The 25705-nt window shown below is 47.6% G+C and overlaps 1 protein-coding gene across 1 annotated transcript; it reads right to left on the reverse strand.

The window, feature by feature from the left end:
- Window positions 1-7965: 7965 nt before the first annotated feature.
- On the reverse strand, window positions 7966-18356 carry NABP1 (nucleic acid binding protein 1). The gene is made up of 6 exons (XM_075153633.1): window positions 18041-18356; window positions 17792-17930; window positions 14577-14648; window positions 12506-12578; window positions 12166-12232; window positions 7966-10740 (listed from the first exon to the last, which is right to left on the reverse strand). Exons 1-6 carry the CDS (start codon window positions 18129-18131, stop codon window positions 10553-10555), a joined length of 630 nt encoding a protein of 209 aa, XP_075009734.1. The 5' UTR covers window positions 18132-18356; the 3' UTR covers window positions 7966-10552.
- Window positions 18357-25705: the final 7349 nt, after the last annotated feature.

Consider the following 25705-nt stretch of genomic DNA (forward strand, 5'->3'; position numbering starts at 1 on the left):
ACATGGTTTTCTGGATGGCAAACAGCCGCTAGCATGAGCCACAAGTCCAGCAGCCACTCCTCCCCCCCCGCCTCCCCCTCCATCACTTCCCTCAAAAATTGGTGTAGCAATAGGTATTTCCAAACTGAGCCAGCCTGGTGAGACAGACTCTGGGCTCTGGTATTCGGAAACAGTCTTAGTTTAAGCAGATATTTTGTTATTTGTTCAGCTATTTTCCCCCGCATCTTGGCATGTCATTGAAATGGGCTTTACCAGGCACTTACACAGCAGAGCTGTAAAGAAACCAGCTGGTTAATTTAAGAGAGTGCAGTCCTTACAGCATTCCCCTCTGGGATTTTCTTGAAGCACACAAACAAAATTAATTTGTATCACTTTTTCTACCACATCATTAGTTTTATTTCCAAATCCATATTCTGGGGGGGGAAAAAGGTCTCAATATCCCTTCTGCATTAAGCTACAAACTTTGCAGGGGTGAAACAAGCTACTACATTATGAAAAGAAACGTCACAGCAGGATTACAGTCCCACTTGCAATCCAAAGCCACGAAGATGCTACTGTCCCTGCCAAAAGTACATTTTGTCACTGAAAGAGTTGCTGCTGCAGGCCAGCATTAGCCCAGATCAACCATATATCAATAGAGAACATCTATAGATACCTATGCAGGTCTTAGCTGCAGCCCCCTGGAAGGGGCAGTGACAGACGGTGCCGAGAAGCTTCTGTGGGGCTGACAAGGGACGAGCTTAGGATGGGGCAAGGTGCCGAGCCTGCAAAGCTGGCACAAGGCAGAAGGAGCGGAGAGACAGGCAGGGTCCTGAAAGCCCGTGAAGGTGGCAGGGCCACAAACAGCTGAACCGCCAGAGCCATGAGAGTTCGGAGAAGCCACGAAGCAAGGTTGGAGGCAAAGGAAGGCAAAAATCATCTATAAGCCTATTTCAGCTGAAGACATGGGAGCAAGAAGAATTTGAATGAAGAAAAGGGGGTATTGCCCTGTGGGAACGATGCATATGTAGACATACAGCTATTTTAGTGACCCCGTTTTAGTAGGATCAGGTATTGTTGTTTAGACAGCCTGAACAGCAAATCCTTCCAAAGCCATGAAGCCAACCAACAAACCCTTATCCCACCCTTGTCCCCAGAAACTACCCCTTAAAAGGGTACTCCACACTTCTCACTCGGTGTCCTATGCCCCTTCGCCCAGCGCAAGGCATGACGGTGACATTCAAAAGAAATCCAGTTCCACGCAGGGCCGACCCGCCAGATGTCAGAGACGCAGAGCTACCCCAGCAAGTCTGCAGAGTATTTACAAAGCAGTTTGCTAAATTATACAAAGGGAATAATTTGCAATGTAATGGTGTGTTTGCATTCTGAATATCTGATTTCCTGTTCAACAAATAACCTAAACACTCCCAACCAAATGAAATGTAGACAAGACTTAAAACGTTTGAAGAAAAGCACTCATCCAGAAAATTAAGGTCAACATGGAACAGATGGTGCCTCTGAAAAATGTGGCTTCAACATTTATCTTTATGTAAAATAAAAATCTTTTAAAAACCTCCGGCTGTTTGGTGACAGTCCTACTTGAAATATTGAATCTCGCACTCCGTGGATAATAAAGAAGCACTAAAAAATTACTTCAAAATACTAAATCTAAATAAAGTTCTCTCAACTACTGTGCAATAAGATTTTTGTGGGCATGTAAATACATACCAATAAAAGATAGATTCAATCGCTTCTGTAACCGCTATAAATATTGCAAGTGCTCTCCCCATTTCCATAAATATGACCCACGACTCCCAGGTGAAAAGCTTTTTCATTTGCAGCAGTCAGGAAAAAAAATGATCCTTTCTTCTTTATCAAAGACTTTTGAAAGGCTGAATTTGAAGCCCAGCGCGCAGGGAGTTGTGAACAACTTGTTACGATGAGGCATGAAATGCCTTCTCCAGCCTCGGCGGATTCGATCAATGGGCTTGCGGGAGGATGGCTGTTATCCTGGAGGGCAGGCAATGTCGTACCTCCCCGGGGAGGGCAACGGCGGCTCTAATGGGGCAGGCTTGCAAATTACTCTGGTAATACAGAAATGAGCCGGAACAAGCAGAAATAATAAGAGACAGACCTGTCAAACACCCAATGAGTCATAACATGTTGGAGACAAATCAGAACGATATTAAAGAAGTTGAGTGTTGGCATAAGCAGCAGTGCCAGTAATCACAGGGCAAGGTGAGCAACAGGCGGGGGAAGGCTCGGCGGGTCAGCAGGCGAGCCCCCGCTGCGGCTGCTCGCGAAGACTTGCTCGGAACAGAGAGGGCAGCCAGGGAAAACACAGAGCTGCGCAGCAGGGATCTTTCAAGTTTGCCTGAAATAAGAAAACAAAACCAACCCAAAGTCCACACATCCTGGGCCGGAGTGAACCAAACATTTTTGGAGGAAGAGGAAACACCTGCAGTACCTAAAAATACAGTCCCAGGGAGATGTCCTCCCGGGCGTCACCGACAGAGCACCCTGCTGACAGCCAGGGCCCTCCGACAGGCTGTTACTTCTACGCACATCACCCAAATCGCTGCGCACATCGCCCTGAAGTTAATTCCTAAGTGGCCACCTTCATGCCTGGACTGAAGGAGTAGCCTGTGATAACAACCGCAGCTCACCAGCTTTGGACATCAAAACAGCCACGGCCACAGAAGGAGCTGCCTGCTCGTAACACCCCAAAAAAAGCAAAATTAGCCCAGTGAAAATAGACCGCTGAAGCATGTCCACAAAAACACAAGGTAATTACAGATCTACTGTCAGGTTTTGTTTGATGGTCACCAGACATCCAACGGAGCAACCGTTATCAATACACCTCTTTTTTCCCAACCTGGCTTCCAGCCATTTGCACCTACTAGAAAGACCCAGAGTTTTGTAACTCGCCTTCAGCCGCAACGCTGATGAAGTTGCACGGAAGGCTTCTGCAAATCCACTTTGCTAAAAAGGCTATGGGAAGCTTATTGCAGCAATTTTCCCGAGTTGACACATCCTTCTTATTGGCTTCATGGTACTGACTTACTGATGGTTTGGGTCCCGCTTCCTCTAGAAATTACCTCTGATTCCCTGCACTACTGGGGAAAATTAGCTCAGCAAGAACATTTAGACTCACTGTCCGTAGCCATGGGCCCTGCCAGCAGTAAAGCACAGCCAAAATGAAACTAGATTGCGCGTACCAGCGAAAGGCTTTCAAGAACGGCTTTTGCACAGGGGTTTCTTGCTTCAAGGTCATCCCAAACCACCTCACAGACAGCTCTGATAAGCAACAGCACAACAACAGCTCACCGGAGTCTTACAAATAGTAGAGTAGATCAAGTTCTCTTTCTCTCCCTACCTAGGGCTTTTTTAAACTAAATTAGATTTTTTCTCTTTCTTTTAAGAGAAGGCTGTGTTGATTTTGTCAGTTCTATTGCATAGCCAAGCGCTGCTGCTGCACATAGAAATGTCTGTCTGCATTAGGCCTCGACTCACTATTTGTAAAAATAAAAGAAGTCATATTAATTTTTTCCTCCAGCACCTGGTGTTTAAAGTTATTTCTTGGCAACTTCTGTTCTTGGCATTTAAACATTTTTCATATTCAGCTGAAGTCTGACAGCACTGTTGGTTATCCTTCTCTGCCTCGCTAATAATTTGGTTGATGGCATGCAGGTGGGTTTCTCATAATTAAAAAACCCATTTGCAAAGTTTGCAGTAGATGATCTGAACAAAATAGAGCACTCCATTCAAAGGTTAAATATAAGTAGGCTGCAGAGCTCCATGAAAATATTGCATAATTTAGAGATAAAAATAGTTTTGCTTTATTCAAGCTAGGCAGGATAGGTAGATTTTTACCGCAATCAGCCTAAACCTCATCTCTCCAAGTTACATGCTCAAGCTGATTACGGAAAATTAAATTTAGTATTAATCAACCTAGGAAGGAGGAAATTACAAAAATTAAGCTAATGCATAAATCATAGAAAATAATGGTGGAAACAGCTACAGGAGATCTTTTAATGCATCTTCATGCTTGTCCCACACTAGAATCAACTCCCCCCTCCCCAAGCCACTCCTGACAGGTATTTGTCCAACAGTTTTAAAAATGTACCCACGACACAGGTACCAGAAGCCACAAGCCAGAGCCCTCCAGGGCCCCACCAGCCCTTCTGCTTCAGACCTTTCCCTGGCACCCTCCAGCTATCCTGATTTGGGGTATCCCCCGCCCCTGCCCTGGTGGGAACGCACGGCAGGACCCGACCGGAGCAGAAGCACCAGCTCTAACAGATCAGTTGCTAATGGCTGCCGTTCCCACCTGGCAGGATGTGTATTTTTTCCTTTTCTTCAGCAAAAAATAAAAGCAAGCTTCACCAGTGGGTCCTGCACAAGCAGTTTTCACGCCGCTGGACGGCTGTGCCTGGCAGGCAGCTGGCATTGCCGTGTCTAGAGCCACAGCTTTCCACCTGCGTGGAAAGCAGGTGGCTTTCCACTGGTAACTGGTGCTGGGGTGGAAGGGACAGCCTTGCCCTACCTGTTACGGGGCCATACAGGTACCCACAGACCCCGCACCGCGAGAGCCCGAGCTCTGCAACGGCAGCCCAAAAGCACTCCTCGAGGCAGCACCCGCAGGGTCCCGGGGAAGCGGCAGCCTCTCCCGGTCGCACCGGCGAGCTCTCCACAACTGGCGGGTTACTTGCGATTTTGGGCACAGAACTGCAGCACTTGGCACCTCTGGGAAAAGAGCAAACCCCTAACTATAAAGAATCTGAGCTTAGAAATATATATTCTTAAACGTCTCTCGATTTAGAAAGAAAAATCTATACATTAGCTGTGGCTTTCAGCTTTTCCACAGCATTCAGTGTCTTCATAAATTATGAATTTAGAATCGGATAGAACTGCCCTATCTCCTTATCCTGGTTTTACAGATGAGAACCTACTGCCTGCACAGGACCCGATCCAAATCACGCTTGAAGTCGGTGGGATCTCCTCGCCGTCCCCACGGGGCATACGGCAGAGCTGGGCAAGTGTGGTTCCAAATTTCCCAAATAGTTGTCCAGTACTTTGCAAGACCATTTCACCCTCTGGCCATGAACCTGAAGAAATCTTGGTGGAGGGCTCTGCTGATACACGACAACATACAACTTACACCCCTGTGGAGTCTCAGTCTCAGTGGTAAGCCAATTTTGTCTTTTATATTCCAATTTGTCTAACACATAGCAGCTAGCCAGCCCTGCAGTGACTGCACTGCTTCAGGTTCTCCACTCTGCAGAGCAGATACCATCCCACTTAAACTTTATAGTAAGGAAGCATTTAGCTCTGAAGGTACATTTACAGCGCAAGAATTTTCTTTTCTGAGCTGAATCCAGATGTTTTACTCCGTCCCAAATCCTACTCTCTAGGAAACATACAAATCCGAACAGTCTTTTTCAGCTGGGGGGTGGGAGGGCAGTTTTAGATGAAGCTCTTACAACAGCATTGCTTTCTTCCTGAGAAAAAACATCAGCAATTTGGAGAAATTAAAAAGCTGAATGAAGTCCTTAAGTGTTCCCCTTCGTCACTTCCAAACTTTTTTCTAATCCCTTTGAACTCCATCCTCTGTAGTTTAGTCAACTGTTCGTTTAGGATGGATTTTTTTTCCATCCTGATTACAAGGCACTGTGTATGTTTATACATGTTATATACACACACACACGCAAATGTCCCCACAGAATAGATTAAAAAGCATAACCCTTATAAAAAGCCGTAACAATTTCAAATTCTGTGGAATCAAGAACAAAGGAATTAGTAGTGTGATTAAGGCTGAAGTCAGAAAGTGCATTTCTGAACAAATTCCTGAAGGGCTTTGCTGAAAACTTCAATCTCAGTTTTCAGGCAATTGCCCCTGGTTTGGACTTCCAGTGGGAATGCAACAGCTTTTTTTTTGTTGTTGCTTTAACTGAAGCTGCATCCCCATGAGTGGTTCCCCCCTTCAGCCAGCTCCAATCTCCCTAATGATGCAGAAGCCAACAAAAGCACGCCAGCAAAGAGGCTCCTAAATCAGCCGGGCACGCAGCCCTGCAAGGTCTGGGTGGTTCCGTGGTCCTAGGCAACCATCTCCCCCCCCACAAAACAGAGCAGGCCCTGGGGACATTGAGCATTGCCAGCCGCAGCTGAAGTACCAGCCAAGCCACGGAGGGAGGCAGAGCCCCGCTGAGCTCCCCAAACACAGCACCCCGAGCCCTTGCTAGTGGCCACAAGCCCCTGCAAATGGCCAAGCGAACGCAGCAGCCCGGAGCAGGAGCCTTGCAGGGACCAGCACCCACGCACGGGCCCGGATCAGCCTCAGACCGCACCGCCGTGCCCCTCGCTCCACCTGCGGCGCGGAGGGGCTGGGGTTGCTGGAGAACCCCGCCGTGGGGGATGCGCCAGGCCACCCCAAGCAGGGCACCCAGCCCAGGCTGGCCAGGGGTCCCCTGGGATCCCCGCGCTCCCCAGCAGCGAGGGCCAGGCTCACCCCGCGGCAGCGCCCGGCGCAGGCACAGCGATCCTTAGCTCTGCCGCAATCGCTAACAGGGAGGCGCGGCCCTGCAACCTCCTCAGTAACGTGTGCTGGTGCTGGGCGAGGGGGCAACGCCCGAGATCAACCAACTCTAGCTCAAGGGCTGGCCTCGAGCAGGAGCTGCGGGGAGAAAGCTGCGCACCTCCCCGGCCCCCCCCCAAAAGCACTGCCGCAGACCGCACTAGGCAAAGAATTGCGTGGCTTGAGGGTTGGGAATAAACAGTATGTCTGAAAGGGCTGATCTGTGGACAGTTGGGAGAAGCAAGGGAACAACCTGGCAGCTGAGAACTCACGGGCCACGAAGCAGCCCGGAAAACTTCCCCAGAAACACTCAAAACCCCATTGCTTTTACTAATTCCTGGTCCTAACAAAGCACTGGGGGAGCTGCTGATGAAAACTGCTGTATAGAACAGGTAAGGATCCTTTGTTTTGGGGGGACAGACATGAGTTGCAGAGGATGACCACAGCACAGTCAGGTCATTAGCAAAACATGAAAAATATAATGCCCCAACACGCTGCAGGGGACAGCATTTTTCCACTAAACACTCCCCCGGGTCCAGAGAAATGCACGCACTAACAGAGCATGGCTGCCGTCCCTGCAATGCTGCTAAGGGTGCCCTCGGTACAGACCGCACGGACATAGGAGAGACCTTTCACGCAGCCAGCAGCAGCTTCGCTCAAGCGGCACTAGCTGCAGATAGCCTCGCTGGAACTTGTGTGATGCTGAAGAGCAGCATTATTGGTGTGCACAGGACTGCAACTCGCCCGTTTTAAGTTCAGGCCAAAGCTAATTGAGTTGTGAAAGCAGTGATTATATATCACATGTCTTGGTCCAGCATTTGTATTTGTTCTTACACTACTGTCCCATTTTCACTGTGGACATGGAGTGCATGACTCTACCAGGCATCCACTGTTAGGACAGTGTTTCACGCTACAGGACTGCTTTTCCACTTTTGGGATCACAGGGAGAGATTCATGCTGAGGATGGACAGAAGGAACACATGGAGGACTGCAGCAGACATAGAGTAAAACTCTCCCCGCTGCCACATCGCTGCAGTCTGCCATCAGTCCTTTCGTTAGGGCGGGCAAGAGACGAGCTGTTGTGGGGCGATGGGAGCTGGGCGTCTTGCGACTGTGTATGGGGATTACTCAACTGCACTTCAGCACAGTGCAGTTTGTGTCTGGACACATGAACACCTTCCAGGGTTCCCCCCCCCTTTGGCAACCTGTTATTATCTAGAATGAGACTAGCCTAACTGCAGCCTTACCTTTAATATCTTGGGAAGACATCTGTAAAGAGACTCCCTAATGACCTAACCACTGGACCCATGAACTGCCTTATAGTGTCAGAGTAATTCATGACAGCTGCTTGTTTACATAGAGAAATGCATGTCTCTGTACGTGAGGTGATACGATGCAAACAGATGTATGGCAGGCTCCCAGATTCCTCTGCAAGCTGAGAACTCACTATCTTGACACTGATTCCTCTGAGGGAAACAACTTTCTTGTCTTAGGTTCACTGGAAGATCAGAAGATCTTGAAAAATTACTATGATTATATTTACTTTAAGTCCATGCGACTTTTCAGGGCACAGATTTCCCCTGCAAAGAAGTAAAAATTTATTAATAAACTGAAATAGTTTCACGTAAGAAACAGGGAGGCAGGAATGCTACTAACCTTGAGAACACGAAGACCAGCCTCTTGCTCTTTTCCGCCCGACTGCAAATCAATCATCCTCTTGACAGCAAGCTTTTAATCTTATGCCACTTATCAGCAGTAATCATCTCACTTTTTATTTCGAATTTGTGAACAAGTAGTCTGTTTATTAGCTTAATAAAAGCTCAAATGCATAGAGCTACAAACATCAGGCACCTCAGCACACGCTAACACAGGGTTCCCCACAATTTCAGCCTTCTTTATTCTGTAGAGAAGCCGAGACCGCCAGGATTTGAGATCCATGGTGGAGATTCCCCAATGAGTATGAAGTCCCCACCATGCCATTGTTTGCACTATTCACTTGCTACCTTTACAGCTACTACTGGAAATCACAGCTCTCACACCATACTTACATCTCATTTACCTCTGGAACATGTCATATATACTTCACAGGTTTAGCAGTCCTCTTGGCTTCCTTCTCACAAGCATATCAAATGTCTTAATGCAACACCACACGAGGGGTTGTCCATGCATCTAGACTACACGTGACTTTTAAAAATAAGTAAGCAACTTAAAGTCCCTGAGTTACACATCACCTCCTTACACCGTTTCCCCAGAAGTCATTGCGTGCTTTCTGGTTTACTGATTAGCACTGTTCTTCCACAGCAGCACCCGAGGGTGATCTCAGAAGGCATGCCACCCTCTTGCGTCCAAGACAAGTTTTGCTAGTTCCACCTGGAAGCAGGTATCACAATAGCACTTTACCAGACCAGAGGCAAACAGCCCTCAGGTGTCGGGGCACACAGGTCTCTCTAAAGCTCCCTTCAGAGGTTTGTTGCTGCTGCTGCTGCTTGCATTTAAAAGAAAGTTCAGTATTTCAGACTAAGGAGCCTTTGCCAATTAGAAGCAATTTTCAACAAATCATCATGACAGAGTACCAAAAGCAGAAGTATCAAATGTAAATAACTTGTAAACATTAGTGACATAGTAGTAGATTCAAGTAACGTGAACGACCACAGAGACAAGTCACAATTCAGAAATAGCCTTTTGTCATGAAGTCTTTATGGCTTGACAGAAAGAAAGTTAGATTTGTTTTTGAAATGGTTAGTGCAATTTTTTATTTGAGAGGTCAGCTATAAGAAGAGTTAAACAGATGAATCCAGTATGACACTTCAGCTTCCAAGTTGTTTTTGAACCTGATCTGAAATATGGCACTGGACTCTTTATCTCGAGTCAAGGCATTTGGGATCTCAGAAATAAAACCACAGCTATTTTCTCCAGGAGATGGTGCTGGGGGGGTTAAGTTCTTTAAGGGATAATTCATATTTCATACAAAACAGAGGAAGGGAAGCTTAGCAGCTTAACAGCATCAGAAGTGCAGCTGTGTGCTTGGCCAGTACCTCTGCAATCCACACATACAGCTTCATCTAATACATAATTCATTTAGAAAAGTGAATGAAGGAAGGAGAAGTAGGCAGCCTCATTGAAGAGACAGGTAATGCAGCATTTGAAAACAGTTCTTTCCTGGAAATTCAGACTCCTGCAAAGTAACCTTGGGCGTTTACACCTGGAGTGGCTACAAACAGCGTATTCTCCAATGCTGTCTGAATTGAGATCCTCCTCTCCTGCTACTTCATGCAAAGTAAGAATGAATATCCAAGCTTCTATCCAAAGCAAAAAATCAGTGTCACCTTCCTTGACAGTGATAATGGTGTTTGGAGAGAATTTTTCTTTTTAGTAGTGTACACCTTTTTGGAATCAGAAGTCAAGCTTAAAGACACTCACCATGTTTTCAACTTTCATCTGAGTTATCCATTCTCTGATTTAGGAGACACCACTAGGTGCTGGCACCACCGGTTCCTTATACTTATTGCTTTTACAAGCTATATTCATTCCAAGGACACCTAGTTCACTAGAGCATCTTTGCTCTTCCCCCGCATTTCTCTTCCAATACAAAGAACTCCCACTAACCCTAACGGAAGTCAACGTATGCACGCACAGGACATAACAGACCTCTTAAGGCTATATGGCTGACCAACAGAAACAGAAAGATACATACACGTAACTGAAATTTTCTTCCATTTAGCAAAGGGTGCCGAGTTTTCAATTGAGACTCTTCAACCCCTTACCCTTACTTTCTTATATCCACCTTCTCCCCCTACCCCCTCAATTTATGGGGAAGTCTCACTGTGCTTCCCTAAGCAAAACAAGAAATAGATCACATCAAGTTTGCTCCATAGACCAAAAGGTAAAAAAACAACAATAAAGGACAAACTGGTTCACAGTTAACTATAAATAAAAGTGCAATAAGTGTTCAAGTAGAGTGTAGAGTTTAAGCAAGCTGTACAACCACATTTGGCATAGTCATCTTTTAAAGGCTCTGCGTGGGTCCCTCCCATTACTGACAGCAGGGAGAAGAGTCTGAACATTATTAGCTGGTGCTGGATTTACAGGTCCTCGTCCATTGCCTCTCCCACTACCTGCGTAAGTGTGGCCGTGATTATATGTAAATGGAAATCCACTTGATTCAGGTCCAGTTTGTAAGCCATTTCCTAAAAAGACAGAAAAATGGTTATCATGAGTTCCATGGACTGAAATCACTGCTCCCTTAAGTAAGTTTAGGAACAGGGAATGCATTGCAGCAACCAGCAAACCCCAAGCACCAGAAGGAAAAGCCCCTCTGGCACTGCAAGACCCCAAACCACAGCTTACCTTTTTCCCCCTCCCACACTACCTCCCCTCCAGTCCTAACCCCATTCTCAACTAAAGCAAGAGGGGTCACAAAGTTGCATGCTGATTCTTTGCCCAGGAGAGAGAAGTCTCATGAAACTAGACTGGTGCTTTCAGAAACGTGCACTGGCTTGTAGGTCACACACCAAGATGTTCCAGAGACAGCAGGGCAGCAGAAGTCACAGAAAAACCAGCAAAAGAAAAGCAGGCTACACAAAGCTCCTTGCATCATTCCGCTCTACCAGGCACCCAGAAATAGAAAGCTGCCTTGTCAAGTCCAGCCACAAAAGCTAGCTAGCACCAAGTTCTCATGAACTTGAGCCTCGTAAGCATCACTGCTCATGTTTTGCTGGTAGGAAGAGGGACAGAGCTGAAAAGGCAGAATGATGTCAGGAAGCATGGGGAGAGAAGGAAGGGACAAAAGGAAATCATTGCATTTAAAGACCACACAAGAAGCAGGAAGAGAAAAATGAAGTTTCAGAAGATATGTGCAAGCTCAGTGAAAACAGCTGTCCACTGCCCAAAGCAGGGACACCAAGGAAGTACTTACACACTAATTGGGCTGAAAGTCTACTCGTCTCACCCTGGTACTGAGGAAAGACTGGCCTGAAAGCACTGCCCTTCTTTGCTCAGAATCATTTATTTTCAAAGGAACAGAAAGGGCTCGTAAGAGAAGTAAAATAAGAGAAATAAAGATCATGTTGCTAAAGAGGAAGCAGTCAGTCACTAAACTGAAGTGACAGAGCTTTTTAACAGCAAGTTACGGATCAGTTAGCTGTCATCCACCAGCAGAGCTTAGATTACAACAGCAGGTACCGAGTCTGGACATCACGTAGGCAGGCCGTAACTAAGGTTCTGTTTTGGGGAGCTAACCTGGCAGGAAAGCCAAGGTGACTGGCAAGATTAAAGCAAGTCATTTTTAAAGCCGAAGTTTTGGGTGGTTTAAAAACAGAATTTCAAGTGCTGCAAAAACTCTTTGAAAGCATCAAACCAATTTAGGATTAGTCAAGTCTTTTACATGATACAGGCACCTTGAATATTTTGAGCTCTTCCTCTTCTAGGAAACAAATCCTGAAACCATTACTCAGGAAATGTTCATGCTTATGTGCTTGCAGGTTCAGGCCCCGGTCTAAAAGACTTCTTAGAGCATAGTACACTTTTGCCCCAGAGTAGAGAACCCTTAGCAAAATAAATTCCTTTTTATTCCCATTAAGTGTTCTCATCCTTTCAAAATGAAAAAAACTTACCCAGTGGCCCGAAAGTACAAGAACCCATATTACTTGATGCAGAACTACTATTCTGTTCACCCTGTGCCTTCAGAGAAATGTAAAAAAAAAAAAGAAGACAAGACATGGATCAGAGAGAGAAATTTCACAATTTTACAGAAAAGGGTTGATTTTTTTTTTCCTGTGTTCTTACAGTGGCTCCACATGGAATTTGTCTGCTACTGTAATTATTGGCTGATTTTTGTCTATATATCACTTCAAGTCCATTTTTCCAGAAGACTCACATCTGATCACAGCCTAGTGTGAAGTATTCAGAACAAAGAGCACTTTATGCAAGAAGCCTCAGACAAGTTTAACATACCAGTTTGTTCTGCCCGATGTGTTCCGAGTTGGGCTCGCTGAAGTTTGGCACTTCTGAGTATACCATGCAGAACCTGGGGAGAAATCAGAATTATGAGGAAGTTCTAAAGCCATTTTTCAACAGAGTTCTCAACTCCACAACTCGAAGAGCCTATGTTCTTGACTGTCCTGGTTTTGGCTGGGATGGAGTTGATTTTCTTCCTATTAACTGGTATAGTGCTGTGTTTTGGATGTAGTGTGAGAATAATGTTGATGACACGCTGATGTTTTGGTTGTTGCTAGGTATTGTTTATGCTAGTCAAGGACTTCTCATCTTCCCATGCCCTGCCAGATGTGCAGGGGGCTGGGAGGGAGCGCGGCCAGGGCGGCTGGCCCAGCTGGCCAATAGGCTATTCCATACCATATGACGTCATGCTCAGCATATAAGGCTGGGTGAAGAAGAAGGAGGGGGGGCGTTCGGAGTGATGGCGTGTGTCTTCCCAAGTAACCGTTACGCATGATGGAGCCCTGCTTTCCTGGCGATGGCTGAACACCTGCCTGCCGATGGGAAGTGGTGAATGAATTCCTTGTTTTGCTTTGCTTGCGTGCGCGGCTTTTGCTTTCCCTATTAAACTGTCTTTATCTCAACCCACGAGTTTTTTCTCACTTTTACCCTTCCGATTCTCTCCCCCATCCCACCCGGCGGGGGGGTGAGCGAGCGGCTGCGTGGTATTTGGCTGCTGCCAGGTTAAACCACGACATTGACATATCCCATCACCTAGAAGTAACTAATCCACACCCCACTGTTCAGAGAGTATCCATAGGTATTAAAAGGCTCTTTCATCCCTTTATAGGCTTGTGGCACAGCTGTCACATCTTTCTGGTGAGGGCGTTTCAGTCAAGCAGAGGCAAGCACACATTCGCTCTAGGAGGTAAAACGGCCTTAAGAAAACAAAAGGTGATGAAAGAGCTCCCTTCGCCTCTCTTCCAGCTGCACAATCTTGTCCAGCGCCCACTCACAAGGTCACCTGAGGCACAGAGTCACCCAGCCTGCTCCCAGACTGTGACTGCGTTAGACCTCTAGGGAAAACTTAAACACTCCCACACACTCCCATGCTATGGAGCGCCCCATTAACATAATAGCACAGAGGAATCCAAAACAGGGAGTGAAATTCAAAGCATCCTTTTCCACTCGAGGGGACTATGGAGGAATAGGCCCACCAACTCACCACATGGAAATTATGGCAGAGGGGAAGAAAGATTTGGATCGTGACGCAGCTTGGACTGGTTAAGCAGAAGTGGAGCTCCCACCTCCTGCTGGGAGGCACAACCCAGATGAGGACTCACCTCACTCCAGCCTGCTAGAGAGTAAGCCCACTGGATGACACTTCTGAGGCGATGGCTTCGCACCAAAGAAAGGTCATCCCTCACAAAATCCAGCTGAGCACTGGGCATTTTTGAAGAGAGGTGGCCACCCCACAGCCCCACTTCCCTGATGACTACAAGGCCTCCACGGCACTTTGTGCAACAGCGGATGTACTCTTCTGGTTAGAAAATGTCGCTATTTTTCCTGTTGCTTGTCAAGTGTGTTACTCATGTTTGTTCTTAGTCAGGAGGAGTCGCCGCCTCAGTTTGTGGGCAGTTTAAAGAAGGTTTAATGAGGCTTCCTTCTGTTTAGATATGATTCACCAGAGTTACCTTTGTCTTCCTTCGTTGCATTGCTTGTCTCTAAAGCATGATACACACACACAGGGCTTCCTCCAAAATAAAGTGGTTATTCAAGCTGAGGCCTAGGTAAACAATGCAGACTAAGTCCCTTGTCATTTATACAATTCCCCCCCGTAGGTAAAAACCCAGACCTGTGCCATGATGGAGGACGATTTTCCTCAATATACCTGGAATCCAGAGAGGGTCATTACCACAACAGCATGTAAAAACTCACACCACAGTTGCCTGTACTGTACCTATCCACGACCAATCAACAGGCTTTTGCTGCCCTACCTTCCATTTACCAAAAGCCACCACGTCTTTTTACCATGACGCTCTGCTGAGAGCAGGACATAACACTGCAAGTATAAACATGCAATACTTACTCCCCAATTTTATGCAGCTCGCCTCCTCGTCCTGTGTAAAGTGTCAGGCATCCTTTCCACAGAGATGCGTACCTGGCCAAAGAAAGGAGAAGCAAAGCAGCGTCTCTTAGCGAATGAGAAATACCACTGTTGAAAAAGAAAGCAGAAGCATGCTATCTTCCAAGAGTTAGTACGTATTAGATATGAAAAAATTCCCAGGGACCCCAGCTTTACCATGCTAAAACTTTATAGATCCTCATGTTTTACTTCTAGCAAAAGGGACTGGAAGCTCAGCCGACTCCTTTGGCAATTCCAGGAAAGCAGCCAATTATTTTGAGACTGGATGCTCTTTCCTTGGCTGGAGCAGCCCTTATGACTGTTCCTGCAGATGAAAGGCATCTTGCCAAAAGCAGTATCTGTGTTACCATTCACTGACAACTCTCAGTTCTGCTTTCAACAGGAGCCAGGAAGAATTACCTTTGCTCACTGGAGAATATAAATACTGCTACTGAATATGTATAATAGAAAGTGCTTACTTTTTTAGTATAGGTCCTTACCAGATTTTTTTTTTTTTAAATGCACGAGTTTGACCATCATGTTCCAAGTGACATACAGAAATGCAATGAAATCACTTTTTGATTGCGGAAACATTCACTTACAAGACAGCATGAGTGCACTCTAGTCTTTATAGTGGCACTTGACATCAAGCACTGGAATTTGAGTTATGCAAAACTTTCTGTATTACTGTTCCTTTCAGTGGGGGGCATCGTGTATGTGAAGAAAATAAAGATGCAGACCAGAAAAAAAACAGGAATATGGGTGTCTTCTAGCAAAGGAATAGGGAGGCCCAGCAGCACTCTCAGGAGTCACAGATAATCTGGACAAGTCATCACTTCCTTCTGCTCCGGGTCTATCTCTGGAACATAGATAACAAACCTTCCTCTTGCCCTTTGCCTTATCTGCTGAGACTGGGAGCCATCTGGCTGCACACAGGGCCTCAAGCAGGGCAGCAGGGAGGAGCCAGGTCAGCAGAACAGCACCATAATGCCAATGGAACGATAACCGTCTCTGTACTTCAGCATGAGCAGTAAGGCATAGTTATCTGCAGCTATGCTGCCTGTCTTGGGAGTTTTCCATCCAGAAGCAGGATTAATGCTCTTCACTTCATAATCCTACCTTTCACTTTAAAAATCCCCTCTATGCTTAACCTTTAATAACCAGCTAGTTGGACAGTATTGTGGCAGAGCACAAAGGAAAAGAACTACCAAATAATAAATGTAAGTCAAACATACATTCACTGGGACAAGACCCAGCAAATCATGGGACTGATAACCTCCAGCACAAAGTTATTCCATGTATGCAAGCATTTGTTTTTGTCTCAAAGAGCTGGCCATAAAGCACTAAACTCCAGAACTAACTTCAAATTTAGAAATATTAACTGCAGCAGCTTCCTGTAAATGAGTTAATCAGCCAATGACAAAAATCAGCAACAGTGTCTGCTTTTGCAGAGGAATGCAATCTACAGCTTGAAATTCAGCAGAAAAAAAGAGAGACATGTTTACATGTGGGACCTAGCTAAGCTTTTCTGCTTGTAACAGTGAGCATCCTGCACTGAAAAGCCTGATGAGCCTATAGAGCTGAAATTTACCTGCCTTGCGATGGGAACATCACACACTCAAATTAATCCTATTTGAGTCAAGTATAAAACTGTGTTTGGAGAACCTTGTATGCCAGCGTGAGGGCATTTTTCTTAATATGAGAGCCAAACCAGAACGTATTTAGCTTTTGCCATTTCACTCACTACACAGTCCCAAGTGAGCATGCAATTCATGTAAATGAAGGCATGACTTAGCCATTTCCCAGGAAGAGTGATGTCAGTTCATAAATTTAATTCATACAAGCCAAACTCACTTTTTGACATGAAGGGATGCAATGACCCTCCATTTGTTGCACTGGAACACCAGAGCAGCTACAATAAGCCGGTCACAGAGCAGAGTACAGTAACAGTGCTGAACGGTATCGCTATTCATTTGTTTCAATGTCATCTACGCACAGGGCTTTGTGCTGGCCCAGAGCTCTGGTTTAGGTCCACCCATCTCAGCGTCCCAGCACTCCACGTGCTCTCCACGCAAGCAGGCTTCCCCAGAACCACCTCTGCTGAGGAGTCAGCCTATTTCATGTAAAAGGACATTTGCAGAGGAGGAAACAGCTGTGGTTTTGGTGGCAAGGGTCATCCAATTCCACTCCAAAACCAAGAATTACACTCAAATGAACAACTTATGAGCAGCTCAGTTAGCAGCTCCACTGAGTAACCTTTTACGTACTTTTTCATAAAAACAAATTAAAAGGACCTTACATGCGCTGTAGTTCCACCATCTCCTGGAGTGCTGTAGGCCAAGGGATCAGTGTAATGGATTTCTAAGTGTAACCTAACTGGCATGAAGAACTCGAATGAAAGTGGCTATCACTTTGCTAGCGACAATATAAGTGACATGGAAAAGGATTTTCAAATTGAAACTAGTATTCTTTCTCACAGATAATAAACATAAGGGTTTGGTTTTTTTTTTTAAATTAAACCAGCTCTCTGAGATAAATGAACTCCACCTAGCCAAACTAACATGCTCTACAGTGTAGCCCTAGTATTAATTTTTATAGTGAATTTGAAAAGCTTCTCCTTCTCCGCCTGTCATTTCTGTTAAATCCACTGCAATGAAAAGCAACTTTTCTGCATGAGAGACATTAATCATTCCCTCCTTTCATTAAGGAGCTGACTGCTAGAGTCAAGAATTGGCTGTAAACATAAGAAGACGCTTTTGACTTCCCTGCTTGATTTACAGACCAGGACCGACTGTTGCATGTCCCTCCCCCCCAAGAAGTATTTTCCTAAGGAGCTTTTTTTAAGCCAAACCAAGTCTCTTAAACACCACCTCCTCATGAAAAACAGAAGCCCTTCCTAGCCACCTACGAGCTGTACGCTCGTGCTAGGCATGTCCTGGGGCGGAGAAGGAGGTTTTAATTCGGCAAGTGATCTCAGGGTGCCGCCTCGGCAACAAGGCGCCAGTCCGAAGGGGGCGAGCTGTGTCATCCGTGCCTCTCGGGAGGCGGCCGAGCCGGCTCACAACCCCGCACCTTCGCCTCCGTGACAAAGGGCTCCCCCCGACCCGGCGCTGCCCCGCGGCGCGGGCAGCGCCCGGCCGGGCCGGGGAGCGGGGCGGGGGGCCCGGCCCCATACGCACCCTTTGGTCAGGCGGATGATGTCCCCCGGCTGGATGAGGCCGCCGATCTCGTCCCACACGGAGATGGTGATGCTGCCCGTCTTGTCCGCCACTTTGCAGGACCTCACCTCGTGCCCGTCCTTCGTCTTGGTGACTCGCCCTGCGGGGAGAAGCGCGGCTCAGGGGGGCCGGGGGGGCTCGGCGCCGCCATCCCCCCACGCGGGACACGCGTGGGCGACCCGGGGGTGGGGCGTGCCGGGCGCCACTTACCGATCTCCAGCACAATAAAGATGACATTTAAGTTTTTCAGTCCGGGTTTTATGTCTTTTATGAGGTGGTACGTATCGCTCGCCGCGCTCATGCTGCGGCCGGCGCGGGGGGCAGGGCTGGCCGAGCCCGCATCCCGCGAGGGAGCGGCGGCAGCAGCGCAGGGCCGGGCAGGGGGGCGCCGGCAGCCCTCACAGAGGACGGGGACACGAGCACCGAGGGGCTGCCTGAGGGGCTGCGCGGTGACTGTGCGGCACGCCCGACCCCCACCGCTCCCTCTCCCGCCCGACACCACCGCCACAGCACCCTCCTCCCCTCCCGCTCCCGCCGGCACTGAGGAGCACATGTGCGCTGCGCTCCTCTTTATACCGACCGGGCGGGCCCACCCCAGGCGCCGGGCGGGGGGGGACGGTGCCGAATGGAACCGTCCGGGGCACGCGGAGCGCCGGGACTGGGCAACAGGCGGGCGCGAGCTGCCGCCGCGCGCTGATTGGGCCGCGCAGCGGCCATCTTCTCTTTCTCGGGGCGCTGCCGGGCCAGGCGCCGCCGCCGCCGCGGTGCCCTGGCTCGGCTCGGTCACCCACTTCTCCCGCCGGAACAGCCTTGCAGCGCCCCGAGCGCGGCCGGTGGGGCAGAGGGGAGTTAGGAAGCGATTCTTCTCCTTCCCGCGCCATTTTAAGGCACGGTTGTAACACCGAGGGCGTCTTGTCAGAGAGGTTTCCTGGAGGGCGATTCCCGAGCAGCTCCGGTCTCCCTCATTGAGGAGAAAGTACATATTTAGGAGAAGTATGCATCCGTTGGGACATCGGCTAGGGGAAATTGTGATGTTATATAGGGGAAATGTGATTTTGGTCTCCACCAAGTGGAAATGGCCAATGCGGGGGCCAGAGGGAGGAGCAGGAGCGCAGTGGTGCTGTATGGAACCCTGTGACTTTGTGGGCCTGCACCACATCATAATGCTCCTGGAACCAAATGCTCGGTGGACGTAGGGAAAGTTTAGGGTTATGCAGTACCATGCTTTGATCCTTTCTGTGTTAAAAATGTGAGCCTAAATCCTATTGAGCACTAAAAAGGCCATCAAAGCACTCTGAACTCTGCCAGGCGCTGCCTGCAGAGACACGTTACTCTCTGAGTTTGGCTACAGGCTGCGTCAGACATGGGAGGAGGGCAGCTTCTCCAAGGGGAAAACCATCAAGGTGGTGGACCAACGACAAGCCCCCTAAGCCTTGTGACATGCTTGGCTTCAGGGTTCTGAGAAAATAGCTCCCTGCCACAGAACAGCCCAAAGACGTGCAGGTGGTTCTATAATTCAGCTCTCCCCCTTAGGAAAAGTAGCAGAGCAGCGTATGTGCACTTTGCTTCTCCTTTTCAAAGCCAGACTTAGCTAGCTGGGCTTTCCCCTTCTATTTCTGTAAGCAGAAATCCATAGATGACAGCAGTTGTGAAATGCTTGGCCACGCGTTCTACCACACTGGAGCTCTGGTCCAACAAATGTTGTGCAATGCTTATCTGTAGGCAGTGGAGCAGCCCTGCTGGGTACAACTCGGTGCTCGGAATAAAATGTACTGCTTGCAAGAATCTGAGAGGAAGGCAACACAAGCCATGGGAGAATTTGCTTAAAGCCCCCAAGAGCTTAATCCACTTCTGTCCCAAATCCTTCAGTCGGTGCAGTTGGGGGGATGACAGACTCGCTCGGTGGCCTTTCTCCTGACTGGCTCTATAACTTCAATCTGGTAATGCTAAAACCTTCAGAGTGATCAACTCTATGTCAGTAGATGAATGGCTTTAATTTAGTCACTTAGGAAAGAGTTCAAACCAAACTCCAGGAATGACAGTGTCCCTGGCAAAGGTTGGACAAAAAGACTTTTATCTGTAGAACTGGTAAAATTTTTCCATAAAGATTGGGTTTTTCTGCCTTCCTCTCCACCTTTTGTTTGCCCCATCTATTTAGAGCGCTTGGGAAACAATCATTTTGTATCCTGTGTTTTCAGCCCAAGCACAGTAGGACCCTGTCCCGGGTCACTCACTGGGCCCTACCAAAACAAAACATGACTCTCAGGACTAAAACGTTTGGGACAGGACAGCTGAAGGCCATATGCTGCTCTGCCTCATGGAGAGCAACCCTATGGAAAACCTCCACAACCAGTCCCAGCTCTTGTGTTCTGACTTTTTAGGAGGAGAGAAAAAAGAGAAGGTGGATCATACAGCAAATCTCATTGGAGATTTGAGGAGAATCCTTCATTTTGCAAGAAAAAAAGAAAAGAATACTCACCTTATGGCAAGTCTCGGGCAGAGAGGAAGTCACGAAAGTGGTTAGCTCAAAAGCAGAAGACACTAAAAAACCCTTCACCAAGGGCATGCTTCTAGTCATCTACCACCGGTAAGGTAGTTTCAAGTGAACATCTGTCCAGGAAGGCAGCTGGGAGAGGTGCAAAGGACGCCAGCTCTGGGCTACCAAGCCACCTCGCTGTGGTAGTCAGTATACTTGCAAACAGGCAGTCAGGCTACCTTTGTGTCAGTGAGCGCAACCACCTTCCTAACACATCATGCCCGGGCCAGCTGGTGCTCATCAGCCAGCACAGCGCCGCCAGGCCTGCAGCAGGGAGTGCAGAGACCAACAGTGAGCACAGAAGGAGGTGGATTTATTTTATACTAAGGTTAAGTTTAAAGCTGGTAGGAAGACGTTTAAACTAGAAATGACAATACAGCAGGGCCCAAGCAATTTAGGAGAGTTCAGGAGCACACTGATGACAACTCTGGCACAGGTGATCGAGGAGCTAACAAGGAAGAGTGCTCTCCTGGACCTCATACTTACAAGGAAGAACTGGTTGGGGACATAAAGGCAGGGTTAGCATTAGGTGCAGTGACCGTGAAATTGGGGAGTTCAGGATCCTGAGAGGGGAGAGTCCTGCAAAAGGCAGGACCACAACTCTGATATTGAAGAGCAGACTTTGGCCTCTTCAGAGATCTGCTTTTGATACGGTACTGGAGAGCATAGGGGTCCAGAAGAGCTGGCTGGCTTTTCCTCCAAGCTCAGGGAACGTCCATCCCAACAAGCAGGAAATCAAGCACAGGTGGCAGGAGGAAGGCAGACTCTTTTCAGTAGTGCTCACTGACAGGATAAGAGGCACAAACTGAACTGATTGCATGTGAACACAAGAAAACTTTTTTTTTACTGTGAGGGTGCTCAAAAACTGGAGTAGGTTGCCCAGAGAGGTTGTGGAGTCTCCATCCATGGAGATACTCAAAATCCAACTGGACACCGTCCTTGGCAACCTGCTGTAGCTCACCCTGCTTGACGGAGGTTGGACTAGATGATCACAAGAGGTCCCAGCCGAGTTCATCGATTCTGTGATTCTGTGAAGTATTTCCTATCTGTCTTCTCAAATGCAAAAAGCGACACAGAACTCCAGAAAGCTTCACATGTGGAGTAGGAAGGCAAGGTCACAAGCTCCCTCTGTATCCATAAGGGGCTGGGACTGTGCTGGGAAGACAGAGCTGGTCATCCATTCTGTTATTATTGGGGAGATAGATGTTCCTTCCAGATTCATTTTAAGACAGTGTCTACAGTGTCTGTTCCGCCACTGATGAACAGTTTTGCTCTGTTTGTTTCTCGAAGAGACATTTAAAATCTTGCTTATATTTTTTTAATTGTCATTCCAATTGCCATCCCCTGAGAGTGCCCTTGGTATTATCCAGCAGAGATTGAATGATTCCTATTTGCTGTGAAGGTGAACTGCAAAGCCAAACAGTTTTTCTCTCCTGCTTCTTTATAATGGATAAAGAAACCAGAATTATTATTCACTTATTTTGTTTTTCTAGCATCTTCTTTCCTGCTTCTTTTTTAACCTCAGAACCATAGGCTATCAAGTCACAGGTGTGGGTCAGCACCAGCTTTCTGACCTCCTCACTGGAGGAGCAGTCAGCCTCCCACAACTAGGAGGAGCACAGGGGGCTTTGATGCAGGTGTATCTTCAGCCACAAGAGCTTCCAGAAGACTCGCAAATACCCTGTAACAACAGGTAGGCCTAAAAAGAAATCCAGAAGCCACGACAGCAATATGCAATGGAAAGAGAGAAGAGAGAGATGCGTTGTCGGTATCTAGGGTTCCTGCAATAACCTGGTCTTAAAATACGTTAGTGAGCACTGACTGCATGAGTGGGTCACACTGAGAGACAGTACCAAAACTTTGCTCGTGCAGTTCACAGGGGCAACAGGGAACATGTCAAATAAACTGTGACCGCAGCCAAAGCAGGAGCCTTTCCATCACCGAGGGAGTTGAATGTCTGTGTGCCACTCAGTCAGTGTCTTACCGCACAAGCCAGATTTAGCCCGCAATGAACAGCAGGGGTTCCACTGATGAAGTTAAATCCGTTTCCAAGCTCATTTGCTTGCTGCAGAATATTCTTCTTCTGTGTGCAAGATATAAGAGTTTGTAGGCTAAGACTCATGGGGAGGTTTCAGTCCAAAGCAAAATTGGGGTTGAGTTGTTAAAAGAGTTCTCAGCAGTCACAAGTCTGGCAAAAATCCCATGCAGGGCTGGGATTTCACCCTCTGGCTGTAATGGAGTTACGCCAGCAGAGACATTGGTCCAAACTCCCTCTTTTCTTTCAGTTGCTCAGTATTCAGTGCTGCTGGAGTCCCAGAGTAGCTCTTCCCACAAGAAATCTGCCAGAAAGAGCCGATGTTTAATATTTCATTGTACACAGAGATTAAAAATGTACAGAAGCCTGCAAATGGCATCTTCAGCCAAACCTTACCAGGCCATTACCATGCGTCTGACAAGCTCCTAAATTAAGCTACAGGTTTGGTCAGCTGTTTTTTAACATTGACAACACTTCAGCTCCCTGATGACACTTCAGCGCCCATTTAACAAGCTGGCAGCCAGTCTGGCATTCTGGAGACCCCAGAAAACAGTGGTTCGGTGCCTTCAGCATCTCTTGAGCACACCATATTCAGCCATCAGGGTCAGGATTTCCCCAAGAAAATATGGGGAAGCCACACAGGCTTGAGAGGAACTTCAGCCAGAAGTCAGTGGGACAGCTGCGGTGGGGAATCCCCACTCTGTTGGGGTGGGGGTACTTTCAAGCATTTGGTGCTGTCCCCGGCTCAGGAACAGAGGTCCGAGCTGCCTGCTGCCCCCCCGCCTCAGGGCAGTGTGCCTGCACGATGCCTGAAGCAGGAAGGACTGCCAGGTGTCTGACGCCGACATTTCAGGCAGCTTTGCCTACCTAGCTGTTAGCTAAGAAAGCCGACTGCAAGACTGAGTAGTAGGGCACTGTAATGTACCACAGGAAAAAAAAAAAAAATTGCAAAGTAAACATTCTGAATTTTCAGCATTCTTTCCAAAGGAGCCGCGTGCATGTCCCACAGCACTAACGTAGCTTTTTCTTCCCGGGCTCCACACATTTTAGCAGATGTTTTTATCTGGGGACTCAGTTCTGCAAGGCGTTCATGGAACTTCTTTACTTCCCTCTTTTGATTAATCCCACACACATCAGTAGGATGACTTACATGAAATCCCTGATGTGGGGCAATTCTAGGGCAACTTTCCTGCTCAGCTGTGAATCTGGGCTTGGACCAGAGGAATCTGGGTCTAAATTTGCCCCATACAGATGGTCAGCATAGGAGCTAGTGCCTGTTCAGCTATTCAATTAGAGATCCGAAGGACTACGCACAACAAGTCGCAAAGATTTGTGGGCTTTAAGTCCATTAACATTCACAGTTGCTTTTCTTGGGTCTCCAGCGAGTGCTATAGCAAAAACCAGACCTCACAGCCTTGCTCCTTCATCAGACTGGTCTTTACTTAAAAGGTTTAACAAGTGCAGATGGGGGGATTAGCACTTTCCCACTGTAGCTATGCCAGAATAACTCCCACTCTGTTCACGAGGACACCATTCACCGTCACCTAAACCAGTACAGTAACTCCTTTTTACATAGGGAAAAGAGATACCAGCTTTACACCAACAAAAACATGGAGTGATCCCTTAAATGAGCCCCGCTGCCATGGTTGGTTGGCTGATACAAGAGGCAAATGCTTCAAGTCAGAGGAAGAAGGCGGTTCCAGCGGGGCACAGAGCTCGGCACAGACCTCTGCCTGTTCCCGAGTGAGCTGAGTCACCTGTTTCACACACACCCCTGGCTCAGCACCGGGCAGTCAGCACTAGGGAGTTGTCTGAAGTGGCTCAGAAACCCTTAAAATACCAGCAAGGCGAGCCCTTTCCTATCGGTTGTAGCCAAGGGAGGCAACAGAAGGTTTCAAAAGGCTTTGCGAATGCCTTCTCCTTTTGCCAGCCCTGTCTCTGCCAGGGGTGATTCCTGCAGGCTAACCCACGAGTTTGTCCCATGACACCCCCATAGCAGCTACACATGCCCTTAGAGATGAGGAGGATCTCTTAACTCTTTCCACCCCAGGAAGGGTTTTGCTTCTCACCTCTTCTCCACTGCCTGGAGGAGGTATGCAGACAGACCACACCACCCTGTCTGCCGGCTGGCTCCACAGAGGCTAATGGGCTGGAAGTTCAGTGTTGGTCTTGCATCACCTAGTGCTGACCTTCAAAAGAAAAATAGGGGATTTATGTCCAGGAAGGAGGCTTTGAAGATTTAATTTGGTTTGGATTTATTTTTTGTAATGGGGATTTCGGTTTCTTTTCTATGTTGTTGTTTTTTTGGGATTTTTTTCTTTTTTTCTGTAGCAGTATCTGCTTTTTCCTGAAAGTTTGTTGGTGGTCTTAACAATATGAACTTCTACCTTTCTCAAATCTTAATAAGCAATAGGGTGTGTTAAAGGTGGGAAAAAAAACCCCGGTCTTCTGGCAGGTCTGTTCCCTAGGCAGAGGAACCACGTTTTGTTCGCAGTTGCACAGAGCTGAATGAAGACGTGATGACCCCCACCCTGCCCCAGGTAGTCACCACCCCTCCTCCCTGACCTCCCAGCGCTGCTCCATGTGCGACCGCTGCATTCCTGTTAGGCAGACAGCTTCGCTAACAAGTCAGAAGCGGCTGCAACACCTGGTGGAAAAAGGGGGGTGCGGTGCTGGGATGAGTAACTGTGGGAATATTAGCCCTACCCTCCGTGCTGTGCAAACAACGCGGCCGTGCTGCCGGTGATGCGGCTTATAGCTGGCAGGCGCTGGGCACGGAGCAGGCTGGTATCTGCAGAAGAGCATGTAGACACAGTCTCAGTTGTTTAGCTCTGTGTTAACAGCAGAAAACAAATCCTAAGCGGACTAAACAAATCTCATCGTGCTTCATAAATTACTAATTCAGCCTCCTGCAGACTAATAGGGAATCAAGCTGTTTACCTCAGAGTACGACACATTTTTCTTTTTTGCCTTCTCCCTGTGGCACCTGTAGATGTATTCGGATGTGCAAAGCTTTGTGTCAGTGACTAATGAGTACCTAACAGTTGCTGCAGGTTTCTATAGGCTGCACATTATCACTCCTATTTGCGACGTTAGGAAAAGACCTAAGAACCATCCACCGGGGCCAAAAAGGGTCAGCAGATAAAAAATGCTCTTTCAGTACATCAAGCCTGGCACTGCGGCACATTTCAAGTGCCACTGGCAACACGAAGAGGTTTTGTGCCACAGCTTTTGCATTTCTACTTCCATTTTCTGACCATATGTAAAACCAACATTCCTGTCCAGATGGGATAACGAAGGAAAC

The sequence above is a fragment of the Calonectris borealis genome, chromosome 6, assembly GCF_964195595.1.
Source record: "Calonectris borealis chromosome 6, bCalBor7.hap1.2, whole genome shotgun sequence".
Classification (NCBI taxonomy): domain Eukaryota; kingdom Metazoa; phylum Chordata; class Aves; order Procellariiformes; family Procellariidae; genus Calonectris; species Calonectris borealis.